This window comes from Cyclopterus lumpus, chromosome 18 (assembly GCF_009769545.1).
Source record: "Cyclopterus lumpus isolate fCycLum1 chromosome 18, fCycLum1.pri, whole genome shotgun sequence".
Taxonomy (NCBI): Eukaryota; Metazoa; Chordata; class Actinopteri; order Perciformes; family Cyclopteridae; genus Cyclopterus; species Cyclopterus lumpus.
Window position 1 is genome coordinate 14,818,963 of NC_046983.1, and position 17,335 is coordinate 14,836,297.

At 42.1% G+C, this 17,335-nt stretch overlaps 1 protein-coding gene across 1 annotated transcript in view; it reads right to left on the reverse strand.

The window, feature by feature from the left end:
* Positions 1-17,014, reverse strand: part of mta2 (metastasis associated 1 family, member 2) — a 29,135-nt gene extending 12,121 nt beyond the window's left edge. Inside the window, exons 1-3 of the mRNA XM_034556730.1 lie at positions 16,586-17,014; positions 7,359-7,426; positions 5,220-5,313 (exon numbers count right to left, since the gene is read on the reverse strand). Coding sequence (XP_034412621.1) covers positions 5,220-5,313; positions 7,359-7,426; positions 16,586-16,613 — 190 coding nt within the window. The 5' untranslated portion in view covers positions 16,614-17,014. The remainder of the gene's footprint in view (positions 1-5,219; positions 5,314-7,358; positions 7,427-16,585) is intronic.
* Between the last annotated feature and the right edge of the window lie 321 nt (positions 17,015-17,335).

Sequence of the window (17,335 nt, forward strand, 5' to 3'; positions counted from 1 at the left end):
GTTAAAACTCGACTGCGTCTTGAGGAACAACAGGAAAATCTGTCATCGAAGTGGAAGTGCCAAAGACTACTCAAATCCCCATAGAGCCCAATGGTGGATCAGCCAACTTTACAGCAGAATTAAAACAGGTTTACAGTCATGCGTCACCTTTGCCCAATAAAGCCCCACCCACTTCAAACCAGTGAGATGAGCACTGTTAAAGAATGAAAATACCAGAATCTCTAAAGTGAAATAACCAAAGATGATTGGATGGAGAGGGGTGTGTCCATGGCGGCTGCCTTTTTGCTTGATTTTAGATTTAAAATAAAAATAATATTTGTTAAATGAATGAATCTGAAAACGTGCACAGAACGATACACACAGTCTGCTCTCTCCTCTCTTCCTCCCTCTGTGTGGTGGAACGTAGACGTATCTCGGAGGCCGTCTCGCCCTAAAACGGAGACGATTGGAGGCTGCTGTCTCGGGGCATTATGCAGAGAATGATGCAGCCTGCGGAGGCTTCAGCTCAGCGCGTTGGGCTTCAGCCCGACAGAAGCAGCGCTGGTTTGGGCTCGTCTCTGTGACGCAACCAGTGAATCTTTAAGGATTCACTTATTCTTCAGTATCATTTGCATTTTTATGTTGTAATGAATAAGTAGCATTTCCCAAAAGATTTGATGTATTTTATGCAGGTTTGTAATCCAGAGGGGTAAAAGAAAAACTTTAAAAAATATCCAAATACCAAATGAGGCATTCGCCAACATTGGAGGCTTTGTGATGGAGGAGAGCTGATTGGAATGTAGACAAACAGCCATGAATGTGTTGTGGTTCAGCTTTGTTACCGCATCACCTATAAAATCCAATCAGGCAAAGCCATGTTTCTTTAAAAGAATAAAAACCTTTAAAAGAGCGCCGCAGAAGCAGCACACGATGAACCCTCTTTGTATTTCGCCACATCTCAGACATGTTCACATAACCAGTGAACAAACACGTTATCAGTGTGTGGAGCTGAGTACAATAAAAAAAAAGGAGCATTAATGCATCCATTTTGAGGTGTGTGTGTGTGTGTGTGTGTGTGTGTGTGTGTGTGTGTGTGTGTGTGTGTGTGTGGGGATGTCTTTGTCTGGAGCACTGCGGCCCAGAAGGAGGGAGGGGGAGCTGCTGTTGGTGTCGGGGTTGGGGGTAATGAGTGAATGTGATCAGGCTTCAGTAGTCTGCATCCCATTAGCACCACCCACCCACCTCCAAACTCCCACCTCCTTGGCACTATGATCACACAAGAGATGGGCTCATAGGCTGGATCTGGGGGGGGCAGGCACCACATACTGAAGAGACACTACTGTAATTACCACCCCCCCCCCCCCACACACATCCTTGAATCGAGCAGAGCAGAATAAATAAATAACATTAAATGAAATATTGATTCAATGTACTCGACACATTGAAATAAATGCTTATTTTTCACTAACTTCCTCATCCAAATGCTAAAGGTCCTGATTGAAAACTATTGAAATGATCGGCTTCAATTATTTTATACAATATGATTAATTAAACAGGAAATTGATGCAACGAGGATCATGGATGTATAAAGAGAACTGGATATAGCAACGAAGAGATTATGGGATCTCGGGACTCGAAACTGGTGAATCAAAGAGCCCATCTTTGAACTAAGAAGAGTATTCAATACCAGAGTTCATTCACTGATGAAATGTTTGACACAATATGTGACTTCATTAAACAATAATTGTGATGACATCGTCGATGAAAAGGACAAAGTCTCTCTCTGAAAAACATTACGGCTTTTGTCATTTTGTTTTGCTAAGTCAAAGGTCAATGGAGAGCCGCCATATTGTCACAACCAACTCTATGTGCCAGTGATAGACCCCTGAACAAGGACGACCCCCCGACCTACTAAACAAAATAACCTATTGGAAACTGCACCCCGCTGCCCAAGAATAAGTCAGGTGGTGATGGATGCTAGCAACAGAGGGCACAGTCGGAAAAAAAAACCAAAAATACAGCTGGACATTTGGACACACTTTAGATGTAACACCATGGAGAGCAACTGTGTAGTAACAGAGTCATCAAGACAGAAACCAGCAGCTATGAGGACTTAAATCACCACCAGGTGTTTATCTGCTACTGTCTTTACAGTATGTGTCTATTGTAAAGACGGTATGTTCCATTCATCCAGGCAGTCATCTGTTAAATAAACATGCAAATTAGAATATGTTTCATGTCTGGATGTTTTGTTTAAATTGATACAATCAGACCAGATGCTTTCTTCATAACACAACCCGCCAGTCTCACCTTTTTTAGCCTAAAATCAGTTGGATGAATTCTTATTTGAAGGTAAATTTCTGAAGTTTGTTTAAAATGCTCATTATTGATCTTCACCTCAACTTTCTCAGCTACAGTGCATCTGGAAAGTATTCACAGCGCTTCACTCACATTTTGTTATGTTACATGGATTACATTCTACACAAAATACCCAATGATGATTATTTTTTCACAAATATCTTAAAAATAAAAAGAATGTACATGCGCTGCACTCACTAAATGCGGGGCTACTCGTAGTTCCTAGAGTCCTAAAAAGTAGGATGGGAGCCAGAGCCTTCAGTTATCAAGCTCCTCTTTTATGGAACCAGCTTCCACTTTCAGTCCTGGAGGCAGACACAGTCACCTCATTTAAGAATAGACTTAAGACATTCCTCTTTAATAGAGCTTATAGTTAGGGCTGAATCAGGTTTGCCCTGGTCCAGCCCCTTGATATGCTGCTATAGGCTTATAGGCTGCTGGGGGATGTTTTAGGATACACTGAGCACCTATCTCATCTTCTCTCTCTCCTTATGGATGAATTTACATCTCTCCATTGCACCTTATTAACTCTGCTTCCATTCATACATTGTCATATTCATGTAATGTGTTTATGTAACTTTGTAAATGCTGTTCATTCTGTACACATGACATCTATTGCATCTGTCCATCCGGGGAGAGGGATCCTCCTCTGTTGCTCTCCTGAAGGTTTACCTTTCCCTGTGAAAGGTTATTTTTGGGGAGTTTTTCCTGATCCGATGTGAGGTCCTTGGACAGGGATGTCGTATGTGTACAGATTGTAAAGCAAATTTGTAATTTGTGATATTGGGCTATACAAAATAAACTGAATTGAATAAGTATTCACGGTCTTTGCCATGCCCATGACACACACAATTGAGCTCAGGTGCATCCTGTATTCACAGACTTGTTTCTACAACTTGATTGGAGTCCACATGTGGTAAATTCAATTGATTGGACATTATTTGGAAAGGCACACACGCACAGACACACGTCTATAAAAAGGTCCCACGGTGGACAGTGCATGTCAGAGCACAAACCAGGCCATGAAGTCCAAGGAATCGCCTGTAGACCTTCGAGACAGGATTGTATCGAGGCCCAGATCTGGGAAAGGGTACAGAACAATGTCTGCAGCATTGAAGGTCCCAATGAGCACAGTGGCCTCCATCATCCATAAATGGAAGAAGTTTGGAACCACCAGGACTCTTCCTAGAGTTTACTGAGCGATCGGGGGAAAAGGGCCTTAGCTAGGGAGGTGACCAGGAACCCGATGGTCACTCTGACAGAGCTCCAGCGTTGTTCTATGAAGAGAGGAGAACCTTCCAGAAGGACAACCATCTCCGCAGCACTCCAGCAAGCAGGTGGAGTGGCCAGACAAGCCACTTTTAAAAAAAAAGGCACATGACAGCCCGCCTGGAGTTTTCCAAAGAGCACATTCATTTTTTTATTAAAATGTATTTAACCAGGAACAGCCTCATTGAGATTAACAATCTCCTTTACAAGAGTGTCCTGGCCAAGACAGCAAAAGCACATTTAACAAAGTTTCAGACATACAACATAAAACAGTGACAGACAATAAAAACTTTAGTAAAACCAAAACTAAGATTCAAGTCATCACATCCCAGTTCACACAGGTGCAAATACCTTGTAGAAAAACATCTACAACCAGATGAACTCTTTCAATCTCTTTTTAAAACCACCTAAAGAGACTGACATGAAGGACTCGGACCATGAGAAACTAAATTCTCTGGTCTGATGAAACAAAGATTGGACTCTTTAGCCTGAATGCCAAGCGTCATGTCTGGAGGAAACCAGGCACCGCTCGTGACCTGGCCAATACATCCCGACAGTGAAGCATGGCGGTGGCAGCATCATGCTGTGGGATGTTTTTCAGCAGAAGGAACTGTGTTCATCAAGGATGTCTCTGTACACGCCTGCTCCGGAGTGCTCTTGACCTCAGACTAGGGCGGAGGTTCATCTTCCAACAGGACCACGACCCGAAGCACACAGCCAAGATAACAAAGGAGTGGCTTCGGGACAACTCTGTGAATGTCCTTGAGTGGCCCAGCCAGAGCCCTGACTTGAACCTGATTGAACATCTCTGTAGAGATCTGAAAACGCTCCCCATCCAACCTTATGGAGCTTGAGAGGTTCTGCAAAGAAGAATGGGAGAAACTGCCCAAAAATAGGTGTGCCAAGCATGTAGCATCATACTCAAAAAGACTTGAGGCTGTAATTGCTGCCAAAAGTGCTTCAACAAAGTATTGAGCAAAAGCTGTGAATATTTAAGTATGCGTTATATTTTTAATACATTTGCAAAAATTCTAAACAAGCTATTCCCTTTGTCATTATGGGGTATGGTGTGTAGAACTTTGAGGAAAGAAATTAATTGAATCCATTTTGGAATAAGGCTATAACATAACAACATGTGGAAAGAGTGAAGCGCTGTGAATACTTTCCGGCTGGACTGTAAGCTTTAGCGTCGACTAACATTAGACTCTTCTGTCGATGGTTTTCTTGGACTAATACGAGATCAGTGTCCAGAGTCGATGGACACTTAGTCGATTGAAAAAGACGAGGTTGATCAGTGTGTATAATTATGTTAAAATAGCCCGTTTTTCAATAAAGGAAATGTACGACTACAATTTCTTACCCAACATGTTTGGATGGAACCAACCTGGGCCTTTTACGCAACAGAGATGATCTTACTTTGACACCAGAAGCAGGCTGTGGTGCAGTTTACAGCATAAAAGCTGAAGAGGTGCTTAGGGACGTTTTTTTTTATGTGGAACACAACAGGGAAGGGGTTCATTAAAAGCAGCGAGCCACATCGTACCTGTTCCCACACCGGAGGAAACAAAGAGGGCAGCTGAGAGGAGGTTTGGGCTCCGTGGTTTCGTACTCACTTGCGTTGCTGTCAGCCAGGATGTTGAGGTTTCCTGAGATGTCCCGCCTCCTGAACAGACACACCACCTTTGCCTCCACGTTCCCATTGGCTGTCTGGAAGTGGAGAGTCAGCGGTTACAAGTCGGCTACATAACAAAGCACGGGTGTAGCTGCCTCTGTTAGAACCAGTTTGGACTCGGTTATTCACATTTGATTCAGTTCTACTTTTCATGCTTTTATCCGATCTGATTCCAAAATTAAAAATGCAAACAGAAAGCACTTTCATTATCAGCAGCTGTAGGCGACAATGATATATGCAAGCACCCACTAATCCCAATCAACAGTCGCTACAGGTAGTCTGGGTTCTCTTCTGCTCTGATCGGTGCTCTAGTTTTTGTGCATCAGTTACAGTCCTTTTGTAACGGGAATTTCAGCAACACTGCCATGTCACTTGATCTCAACTATTACCTCAGTGAGTATTATTATTACTAATGATGGCCACAAGAAAGGAACAAAGTCATAACACACTGGAAAAGGAGTACAAATTAAGACTTTGATACATAATCATCTGGTGAGATACCTTTATTTTAAAATTCCCATTATATGTGACGTTTCAATTTTTTAAGAATAGATTGTTTTTCATGTAAATGTCTGTGAGAGCCAAGTGATGATAATATTTGAGTTGCTTTTTATGAGATGATAAATGTAACTGCCATTAAAGTCATTTCAGCTGGATGCTTGCGTGACGGCATGTTCCTCACACAGGTGAGCTTCGTCAGTAGATGACTGTGACCCCTCCGCTCCGCTCTCTGAAGGTTCATGTTCTCAAACCACTTCCACAATGCCCGCGTGTTCCTTTCTATCAGACCAATTCCTCCACGGTTCAAATCACATTAAGATGTATACTGCTCTCTCTCTCTCTCTATTAGCACTCAGGACGATGCAGTCCTCCTGCTACTCAGCACAAGCCCTTCAATGTAAGAGTGTTACATAAATGAGCTTAATCCTTTGACTGGGAAACAAGCCTGTGTCATATGATGCTGCTGCTGCTGCTGGTATATTATATAAGTGGCTCCTTTACCGGTGACCACGGTTTACCATATGCAGCGTCCAAGTAAGGCTAGGGGATAGTGTGTGTGTGTATGTGTGTGTGCGTGTATACCAATTAACACACTGGCCAGTTGATCAGAAGGTTATGCGTCTATGGTATAAAAAGGGGGGCAATACAACACTGCCGGGTATTAAATAGAGTTGGGTACCAACCGGATTATGTCAGTACTACCGAGTACCGATTCATGTTAAATCAATCTGTGACCAATGTCAGTGCCTGAGAGCACACCCGGCTGAGAGAGTAACTTGGAGAGAAAGAGCGCGAGTGTGTTTAAGTCAGTGAGTCAGACTCGGGTCACGCCGCCTCCCTCCTGTGTGTGATGCTACCTTGCTGAACTGCAGCCCTGTCTTGTGAGAATTAGTCTTTGATAATGCCCCACTTAACTTACTAACATAATATAAGTGGAGCAGAATTCGTCTAATTCATGGTCATTCACAACACGGTCCTGTTGTGAAGTCACAGCATTCTCCACAGAATAAAAGCCTTGTGTTAACAGATTGAGGGATTCTGTGTCAAAAGAAACACTAGCTTATATATATATATATATATATATATATATATATATATATATATATATATATATATATATATACACACACACACACACACACACACACACACACACACACACACACACACACACACACACACACACACACACACACACACACACACACACACACACACACACACACACACACACACACACACACACACACACACACACACACACACACACACACACACACACACACACACACACACACACACACACACACACACACACACACACACACACACACACACACACACACACACACATTTTTAATATATAATTTTTTTTACAGATATCAACATTAGTGAAACTGTGGTGAAAAGTGTAATGCTGAACTAAATGTTCTGAATAAAAAACAATGTTGAAATCGAGAGGTTTGGAACTGCTTTTGTTTTCACAACCGAGTAAAGTAACAAACTACCGCTGCTAGCTCAAATGTGAATGGTAGCCGCTCCTCGACAGAAACAACTTTAAAAGAGAGAAACAACAAACCTTGTTGAGCTCTTCTATTCTACGGATCAGGTAAGGGTTGCTGGATGAGTTCTCAAAGTACACGTAATCTGGAAAAAAACACAGAAGAAAAACAGTTAAGAGTCATGACGTGTTCACAGGGAAATATTCACATTAACGCATGCCCTTACATAACAAAATAAATACCAAATCTAGTACAGATTGAATAAATATTTGTATTCTGCTAGTTTAGGTTTCCTCTGGACAGACACCAGCTCTGCGGCTGTACTTTACTTTGGCTAATCTGATGGATCGGAACCCATTCTAAGTGACACACAGCTCTAATTGGAACAACACTGAGGAGCTGTGAGGGGAAGCAGACCCTGCCAGCTCAGGGAGTGGACTGGTGGAACAGGAGCTTCATCTTGTTTTACTAATATTAAGTACTTTTGGGTGATTACTATGTCTGTTTAATTTAGATTATATGTTTCTGATAGTGTTTTATTTTGTTGCCTTTAGTCATGTTTAATTATACATTTAGTTTTTACGTAATTAGTATTTTGTTTTGTTTGTGAATTGGGTAACACCGTGTTACCTGCAGATGGGCCTATGGTTTGTTTTTTTACCAGAGAAAGAGAGGCAGCGATAGCAATGATTCATTTGTTTTGTAGGGTAATAAATCATAAGAACCCCCTCAGCCCAAAATTGCTCCTTGACTCAGACTGTCTACGGTGTTTGAATGTAAGTTACTGCTGATGTGCAGGTGGAACCGTAGCCCCTCCCATCAGTGTATGAATGGGTGAATGATGTCCATATAGTACACGTCCATATACCATTTAGCCCAGTGGTTCTCAAACTTTCTCTGTCACGCCACACTTTGGAGCAAGAAAAGTGTTCGTGCCCCGCCACCAACAAAATGGTCTATGCTGACTTTTTATTGAAATAACTTTTTGTGACTCCTCCATCTGTGCTTTTTCAAATAATAGAATTAAAAAATTACAATCACTTTCAAGTAAACCAAATGTGCAATCACTTTGTTAAAACAATGCAAAGAAAGTTATACATGTGGAAAAAAGCACACTGGCAAAGAAATAGCTTATTGGAACTGCAATGAACCTGTTTTGCACTGGATATCTTTTCAAGATAATAACAATAAGTGCAACCTGTACAAAACTAAACAAAACAAGTTCAAATATTTGGCAATAAAGAGTTTTACACTGCATACATTCTCAAAACGATAACGTGCAACCTGTGCAAAACACAATTAGTGTGTCAAGTTTTATTTTTTATTTTATTGGATTTTTATTGATATAGTATTAGTGGCTGCAATGAGCTGGCTTTCCACTACAAATCTTTTTAAAACAGGCTTGATACAGCCACTCTCAATTTATGCTCAATGTTTAGCTTTTGTTTTGAAGGGCAACAGCGGAAAAGCTGATCTCAGTATATAGGCTTTTGGCAAAATGCCAAGAATCAACGAGTCTTGGCCATTGCGCAAGCGTAACCTGTTAACGGCGTAGCGTAAACATGTACACGAAGGTACAGGCATTTCACCATGTATTTATTTATTATTTATGTCTGTGTACTTTCTGCATTTCCTCCTGCTCCCCATGTGTAATACCACTGTGCCCCACTAGAGGGGCGCGCCCCACAGTTTGAGAACCACTGCTTTAGCCCATTATGTAATCTGATCGGTAAGATAGCTGTGGTTTGTGACATGGCTGAAGCAGAAGCCTGCAACAAGTTGAGACCCAACAATTCTAACACTGCTAGCCGGCCCAAGAGGCTACAACAGTTATGTCAGCAAAATCATTAGGAATCAAGGAACACATTTCGTGGCAACTATTCTGGTAAAAAGTCTGGTGAAAAGTCTGCTGCACAACGACTGAACCAGACGCTGGTACGACCTCCTCTACTGCCATCCAGTGTGGCCGAGTGTTCACCCAATAGGGCTGTCGCAGTCAGAGGTCCGAGTGGTGTGCTAGGATTTTATCACTGAACTATGATCGCAATGTACACTTCTACTTTCTTTGACACCATAAAAGTGAACAACGGTATTCAAATGTGAGTATTATAGGTAAACATGAGACTAATGTAAGTAATGCAGTTTAGTGTGGAGCTGAACTGACACTTTGCAGAGGACTGAATGGTAAATAATAGTAATAATGTTGAGCCTATAGTTAAGAAAAAGCATGAACCAGTGAACAGCTCTTCTAATTTCATCTTCTTCCTCTGTAATGCTTTAATGGCACCCGACTGGAGAACTAGCACCACCGGCTGTTTATCTGGATGCACCCAACCTCCTAACATTCACAGAACAGTAATGGAAGGAAATATGTTGCAACGGATCATAAGACTCACGGGTCGGATCAGATCACAGATCAGCTTTAAAGAAGGGGAAAAAAAGGGATCAAATATAACTTGTAGAGATCCCTGATCACTCATACTAATTGCCAATCATTGATCCATATTGTTGTTTGATTATAGCAGCTGGTCTCAAGGCTCCAGACGGTCTCCAGACTACATTTTTTTAGCCACTCTGAAGTCAGTAAACTATAACAAATTATAAATGCTATCCTTTCACTTTACTTAGTAGGGGGTTTTGAATTCATAAAAACACACAAATCAAACGACGAGGAAAAAAACAGATTGTATTTTTATGGATTAGAACTAATTTAGGTGTATAAATAAGATGTGTAAAGCTAGTGTAAACAGAACATAATTAATCCAATATTTTTTTGGGGGGGGGATTCATTCAAGTTTTTCACCAAACCTACATTTCAGGAGATTACATGTGAACACATCATGATAATGTTATAATTTAACTTTGGCCAAACCCCATTTTCACTGATCAGAGCCTGAACGCATCATAATATAACAGAACCTTTGTTCTCATGTCAGATTAAACACAAATGAGTTGATTACAATGTAACATTAGAGACCGCTGTCTAGAAAAACATAAATGATGTCCTGATCACATATTTGACTGAATATTGGTGTATAGCGATCGTAAGTACAACTTTATTTCACATTGTAATGGTTAATGCTGTGCAACTAGTCCGCGGTTCACGTGCATTCCGAACTGCGAGGGCTGATCCATACCGCTCACAGATCAACCGTGGTCCGTTACACCAATAATGGAAATGCACATGAAAGGTGCAGGATCTGAGATTGGGAGCAATACGAGCATACCCTGTCTTCTATGGCAGACTTCCCACCTGGGACGCATCAGAAAACACCAATGTCCTGATTCTCAGAGCAGGACTGTGCTTCAACACTGCAGCAATTCTATTACAATTGTAAACAAACTAATCAGGAACACATTGGTTGTAGACTAATTGTATACGACATTACAGAAATAAATCAAATGAAGCATGATTAAAAAAAGACCCGGTCCGGGTTCAACGATGGGTTGATAACATCTGTCCCGGATGACCCCTGCCAGGAGCAGGGGCCCCTCGTCTCGGGGAGCGATAAGGTCCGTAAAGGGTTGCTGTAAAGGTCGCAGCCCGAGCCACAAGCCACCTTCACCCAGGGCCTTTTCAAGCCGACCTGGAGCCGCTCATTTGCATGGCCGCGGAGGACATGAGGCTTGCGGGGGCCAGCGTCCCCGGGAAGAGATTCCACCAAGAGATTCTCCCACACTGACCCTGACCTGACGGTTTACATCCCCCCAACAGACCCTGCCCATTGAGGTGTACAAATATTTTTGGTTCATTATGAAACAATGGAATGAAGACATTTCAAACATCACTGAAACTCATGCTAATGATTTTCGGATTGGCAGAATATCTATGTGAAAAAAGGAATGGTCCAAAACCTAAAAAAAAAAAGAGTCAGATACAGCCCTATTGATTTCATTATTTTTTAAATAAATATATTAATATAAAACCTATACATTAAGGGTAAAATGAAGGTCCCTCAATCACGTTTAAGGGATGGTGATCTAGGAAAAACAGCTGACTACTACTTCGGTCAAATGATTGGTGTGAATTGCACTTTCGGACAATCGAACAATGAACGAAAGAAATATGTACTGCACGGAAGATTTTAAATGGGTCACTTTTGTCTGCCTCTGGTGTGATCCGGCCAACAGAAGCATACTGCGTTATATAGAAATTGAATTAGTCAGTAAGGAGAACAGCTATGCTAGGATTACATGCTATCGTGAAACCTTCTAGCAATGACACCGTTAGCACACACAAATAGAAGTTAATGACGGACAGTGCCACAAAAAACAAAAATCCTCATCAACACCAACCACCATCGAAGATCCAAGATGAGTCCAAACTAAAAAAAAATTATAAAAAGATGCTCAACAGCAAATTCTCACATTCTGAGGAACAGGAAACAGCAGATTGATTAGCATTTTTCCTTGATAAATTACTGAAATGTTTAATCAAATCTGTGAATTGACTACTTGCTTGGTCAAATTGTTAGTCAGATTTTTACCCTCTTGGATTAGATATTTCCTGATTCAAAATCAAAATTGTTGTTAATTGTACTGGCTCTTATTTGGCCAGTGTTCTTGTGCAGCAATGAATACATTAAATACTGCTGTATGTGTAAACAGCTTCACTGAAAAACACATTAGATACAGTCTTGAGAAACTAGCTTTTACTTGGTGTCTTAGTTTAGCGGTTACTGCATTATACAGTGAAATGCTGCAGGTAGCAACTCCAACACTATCAAACACCAGGAGAGGCCTGTCATGACACTGCTGAAGTAAACCTGCTGGGCAGAGAAGATAATGTGGTGGACAGCCTGGGTCACTACAATCCAGTCAAGCCACTCGGTGAGGAAAACTAACAAGGAGGACACTTTAAAGTTTCCACTTGTAACCAACATCCCATTCATATGTGGATATTTGATCTGGAACAGGAAAAACTCAAGTCAATGCAAACAGAGTAGAGTGCAATCAGAGTGTAAGAGGGGCCATACTACTCCTGGAGATGGTCTCAATTACATTCTGATCACATGACATGTGCCCAACAAGCTGACTCACTCCATCTCTTCCTGCTGACTCGAGCCGTCTGTCAAAAAGCTGCAGATGAGCTCTTCCTCTGCAAAGCAAGTCAGTAGAGCCCATACAACAGTATCACTTCCCCTGACTTCTTGTTTATGGACCACTAGCTCCACCTATCAAATGTGCACATCAGTGAGTATGCTATAGGCTACATCGTAAATATGAATATAAAATTGTTCATCAAAATGGAGGGGCAATCCAGATATCTAAACATCTGGACCTGTCAGGGAGCTACAGCCAATGAGAGCACAAGACATGGGTTGAGGGGAAACCTAAGGTAACAATGAGAACTGTTTTGCATTCGCCACACAGACCAAAGTTGTTACACCTCGGGTGTTGGATGTTTGCACGAATACACACAACTGGATCTGGTGCACTTGGAATGCAAGATAAAGAGGCTAGTTCCATGAAGAATTGTGTGCTTTATTCTAGCAGTGGTGGTCAGTAACTGAGTACATTTAGGCTACTCAAATACTGTACTTCAGTACAATTTTGAGGTGCTTGTACTTTACTTGAGTATTTCAATCTTATGTAACTTTATATTTCTAGTCCACAACATCTCAATGGGAAATATTTTACTATTAACTTCCCAACATGTATTTAACAAAATTTGTTTCTAGCTGAGCTACTTTGCAGATTCTGATTCATAATACAACATATTAGTTCTCAATGTAAAAGTGGTCATTGTACTTTGTAAAAGAATGGATTGTTATTATTTTTATGAATATATATTCAGATTTAATGATGGTGAATACGAGCTCACACTGCCAGCTAACGGCTTAAACGGAGAGCTGTCGGCTTTTTAAATATTGATCAAGCCGACCATCCATTCATCCTACAACTGCCACAGACACAGTGCCTCCTTGTCGTGTTTGATACAGTTCTGCTGAGCAGTGTGGCTTCACGTCAAGCTCCATCTGGTCCTCCCACAAGCAAAGACAGAGAGCCTCGGGAGGATACCAGTGGGTTTCTGATGCATCATCACAGGCAGAGATAGAGAAGGAAGGATTCAGACAGGGGAGAGGATTTATTGCTCTACTTAACACACTGATAAGGAGCCTGACCAGAAAAGCATCACCTTCTTGTTCGCAGAGAAGGAACACAACAGCACGACATTACGCAACACTGGCTAAAGCGCCAAAAGGGGATCTGCACTCTCATGTACATAACATTTAATTCAGTTTATTTTGTATAGCCCAATATCACAAATTCTCCTCAGAGGGCTTTACAATCTGAACACATACGACATCCCTGACCTTTGACCTCACATCGGATCAGGAAAAACTCCTTTCACAGGGAAAAAAGGGAAGAAACCTTCAGGAGAGCAACAGAGGAGGATCCCTCTCCCCAGATGGACAGATGCAATAGATGTCATGTGACCAGAATGAACAGAGTTACAAAGTTACATAAACACATTACATGAATATGACAATGGACCTCCACAATCCATGAAACAGACTGATTCTAGCTCTAAAGATGGTGAACGTTGGGAGTTACTCTTTTATATTCCAGCCCTCCATCTCAACTTCCTGCCCAGTGGGACAAATTAAAGAATGATCCTGTTCCACTAGCACTGAGGCCAGCTTAGTCTATCAATGCGCAAGGGGAATGATGGATCAATGATCTACGAAACACAAAACACAATGGACTTCAGAGGGTTCACACTATCCAGCCTTCAGAAGAAAAAAACACACATCTCACCTAAACCTGACGTTTGGCATAATTACGTCAGGGATGAGGTGTTGGTTGTATGCGAGTGGCAGTAAGTAAGAAAAAAATGATCTGAAAAAAGGCAGCCGTGAGTGTTTGTTGTGGACGTATGCGGCTGGAGTGGCGCAGTATGCAGGGTGCTTGAGGGTGAATGAAGAGGAGGAAGCCCTTTGACTAATCTCTGGGGAAGATAATGATCTTACATGCGGGCTGAACACTGTGTGCTTCTACAGGACTTGTAATATATGTGCTTGCTCATACAGAGCTGCCTGCACCAGTCAGCTGCAACAGAAAATCCACTTGATTCATAAATATGAACTCTTTGACCGATTAAAAATATCTCAACATGAATGCCTATATTACAAAATAGGTTTGTTTCTACACCATACAGCCAAACCACTTAACCTTGTTTAGGTGTGGGCCACTTACAAATAAATGTCTAAGTCATTACATAATCACATGCTTGTTGCTAACTGCAATATGTTAGGGCTAGACTTAAGCATTAAACTGTAAAATGTTATATGCCATACCACACTGCATTCCCAATGTGGAAATTCCACGACACACATGATGCAGCAGGCTGGCAAAAAAGTTAAACTTTGCCCAAGAGATCCAGCAGATCTGCACAAGATGGATCTCAGGCAAAGCTCCCTCAGTAGGCCCGTTGACATGCACACAACACAAGTCTTTGTTGCCCTAAGAAGCAAACCTTTGCATGGGTCCATCCTCACAGGTCTCATGCACAACCATTATTTTAACATGGGCACTGAAAAGTAAGCTTACATAAACCAGACCAAAAAATACCTGAAACTATCCTTAGTTGGAATAGGAACACTTAAGACAGACATTGAAAAGAATCCAATATAAACTCAGTTTTATAGTTTACACTGCATATATTATTATATGGTTTACTTCTGCAGGTTGACACGCACGCACGCACGCGCGCACACACACACACACACACACAAAGTGAAACAAATACCGAGTGCTATCATTAAGCACAGCATTATTCAGCGTAGTGTGAAATCAGCATGACCTAAATAGCCCACAGACACTTGTGTGACCTTACCGACCTTAAACAGCGACGAGACTGTCACACTGTCAATTCAACCGTTTCAGCGGCCACAAAATCAGACCCAAAAAAAAAAAGGGTACACAAAGTCCTAACATGGCTATTAATGACTATAGACAATACATTGTAGTAACAAGCACAGGAGACACAAGGCGACAGATCGAAATATAGTGCAGAGTACAGGTACACATGTCCATATAGAAGGATCGACGAAACAGGCGGAAAACTGTGGAGGAAGCTAGCCGTCTTTACCGGCGTTTGGTTTCGCTCCACAAATTGTGACATTTAGAAACCTGCTATTAGCAAACGAGTAACCCACAACATTTTGTTGTATCATATAAACACTTGACATTTCACGGGATGGTGTGAAAAGCAATGTTAATAACGTTTATAGCCCAATTTAATTGTGACGAGACGCTAAAGGTTTCCATCCAGCGGCAAAGTAGCGGCACATAATGAAAGTCTCACCGGCACAGACATCGTTACACCAGAGGCAACTTGGTGTTAGCTAGTGACTTAGGTACGCGTTTCTCCTGCCGGTGTTTCGTTGTAACTAATGGTTAATGGTATAATACGAAGTAGTTACACTTCACAAACGTGTCACTTAACGTCATAAGCGCTCGAGAGCCGAGCTCACCGGCGAACACAACCTCGTACAGTACGCAGCGTTAAGCTAACTGAATGTAGCATTCAAAGTTAGCTAGCGTGGCTCACGCTATCCGTTGCATATGAAGCGATATGGTGGAGGCATTAACACCAACCCGCCCCACAGACAAAGCTAGTCGACCAGCTTCAGCTAACTGCCCCAGACGTCGGTGGAGTTGGCTGGATCCTAACCTCCCAACGGCTAGCAGTTAATGCTAACTAGCATCGAGTTCACTTCCAGGACGTTGCCGTGTTTAATGCTCACCGTCAAAAATGTGATAATTACGATTGCTTCGCCTACTGAAAACCCCAAATACAATTCGGCGAACTCTAGTCTCACACATGGTGCTTTTATTTCAAATTAAATACAAAGTTTCACAACCGGTTCATGCTACTTGGCAGCCGCCCGCAGTGGGGTAACGTATTTCGGTCGATACTAGTCGGGATATCACGCAGATCTGTTTTAAAAAGTTGATATTTTGTTTCAAATGAACACTGCTTGGTGTATTATATTCGTGCCGAATGTTGGAGCGGATAAGGCTAAACGGAACTGTCTATAAACTAAGTAACAGTGTTGGAGTTATTTACATTTACTCATTAGCTAAGCCACATTACATTGTTGGAGGTTTTGAATAGATTTGACGTTCTTCCATGCGAGAGTGGACCCACGTACAGGCACCAGACGAGAGCTAGCATTAGTTAGCGGCTAACCGCACAGACAGCTAGCGGCTAGCTAGCCACCTTGCTGTCGAAACGAACAATCACGTTGTATGGGGGGTGGGGGGGGGGGTCTTAAAAATGTAAAACATTCCTTACCTCCCACTCGGTACATGTTGGCCGCCATTCTCTCGTAACCTTTATCAAAAGCAGTCCCAGGGTATTCCCCCGCTTGTGTAGAAAAAGGTCGATGGGATTCTATGTTATTCCTTCATTTATCGTAGACACCCCCGCCGTGAAACAAAGCCGGCTCCGGACACAACAAGCCGAGATGTGGCGGGTAAAAAGTTGAAAGTTTCCGTTAGTAATGTTCCGGAGGTTATCCCCAAAATATTGAAGTCTTTGTTGTCGGTCCTCCGACGACCTTCCTCTCCTCTTCCTCACTCACTCACTCATTCACACACAGCTAGCCTGTCTCTTACTCCACTCTTCCTCCCATCCTCCGCTCCCAGCTTCATCCTCCTCTTCTTCACCTCCGCTCAGTTCAACACACACTCGCACGCAGCAAACACACACTCACTGGCCCCCGTCGCTCGTGCGCAAATCGTCATCTTCGGATAATGTCGACAATCTCCGGAATGTCACAATTAACTTTTTCACTGGTTTGATAAACAACCTGTTTATAATTTGAATAAACTTACATACATGACTTAATGTGCGAAATGGATCACGTGCTCTTTGGAGACCACAGCATTATTTAAATAATGGATACATTTGTGTACATAGTCTTACACACATTGACAGAAAGTAACGACGGTAAAGTTGTTACTCGATGTAGTCGAAGCAGAACGTTGGGAATGCACGCGCGCACGCACACGCAGAAGCAAAGCAAATATGCCTCCTGCAGAA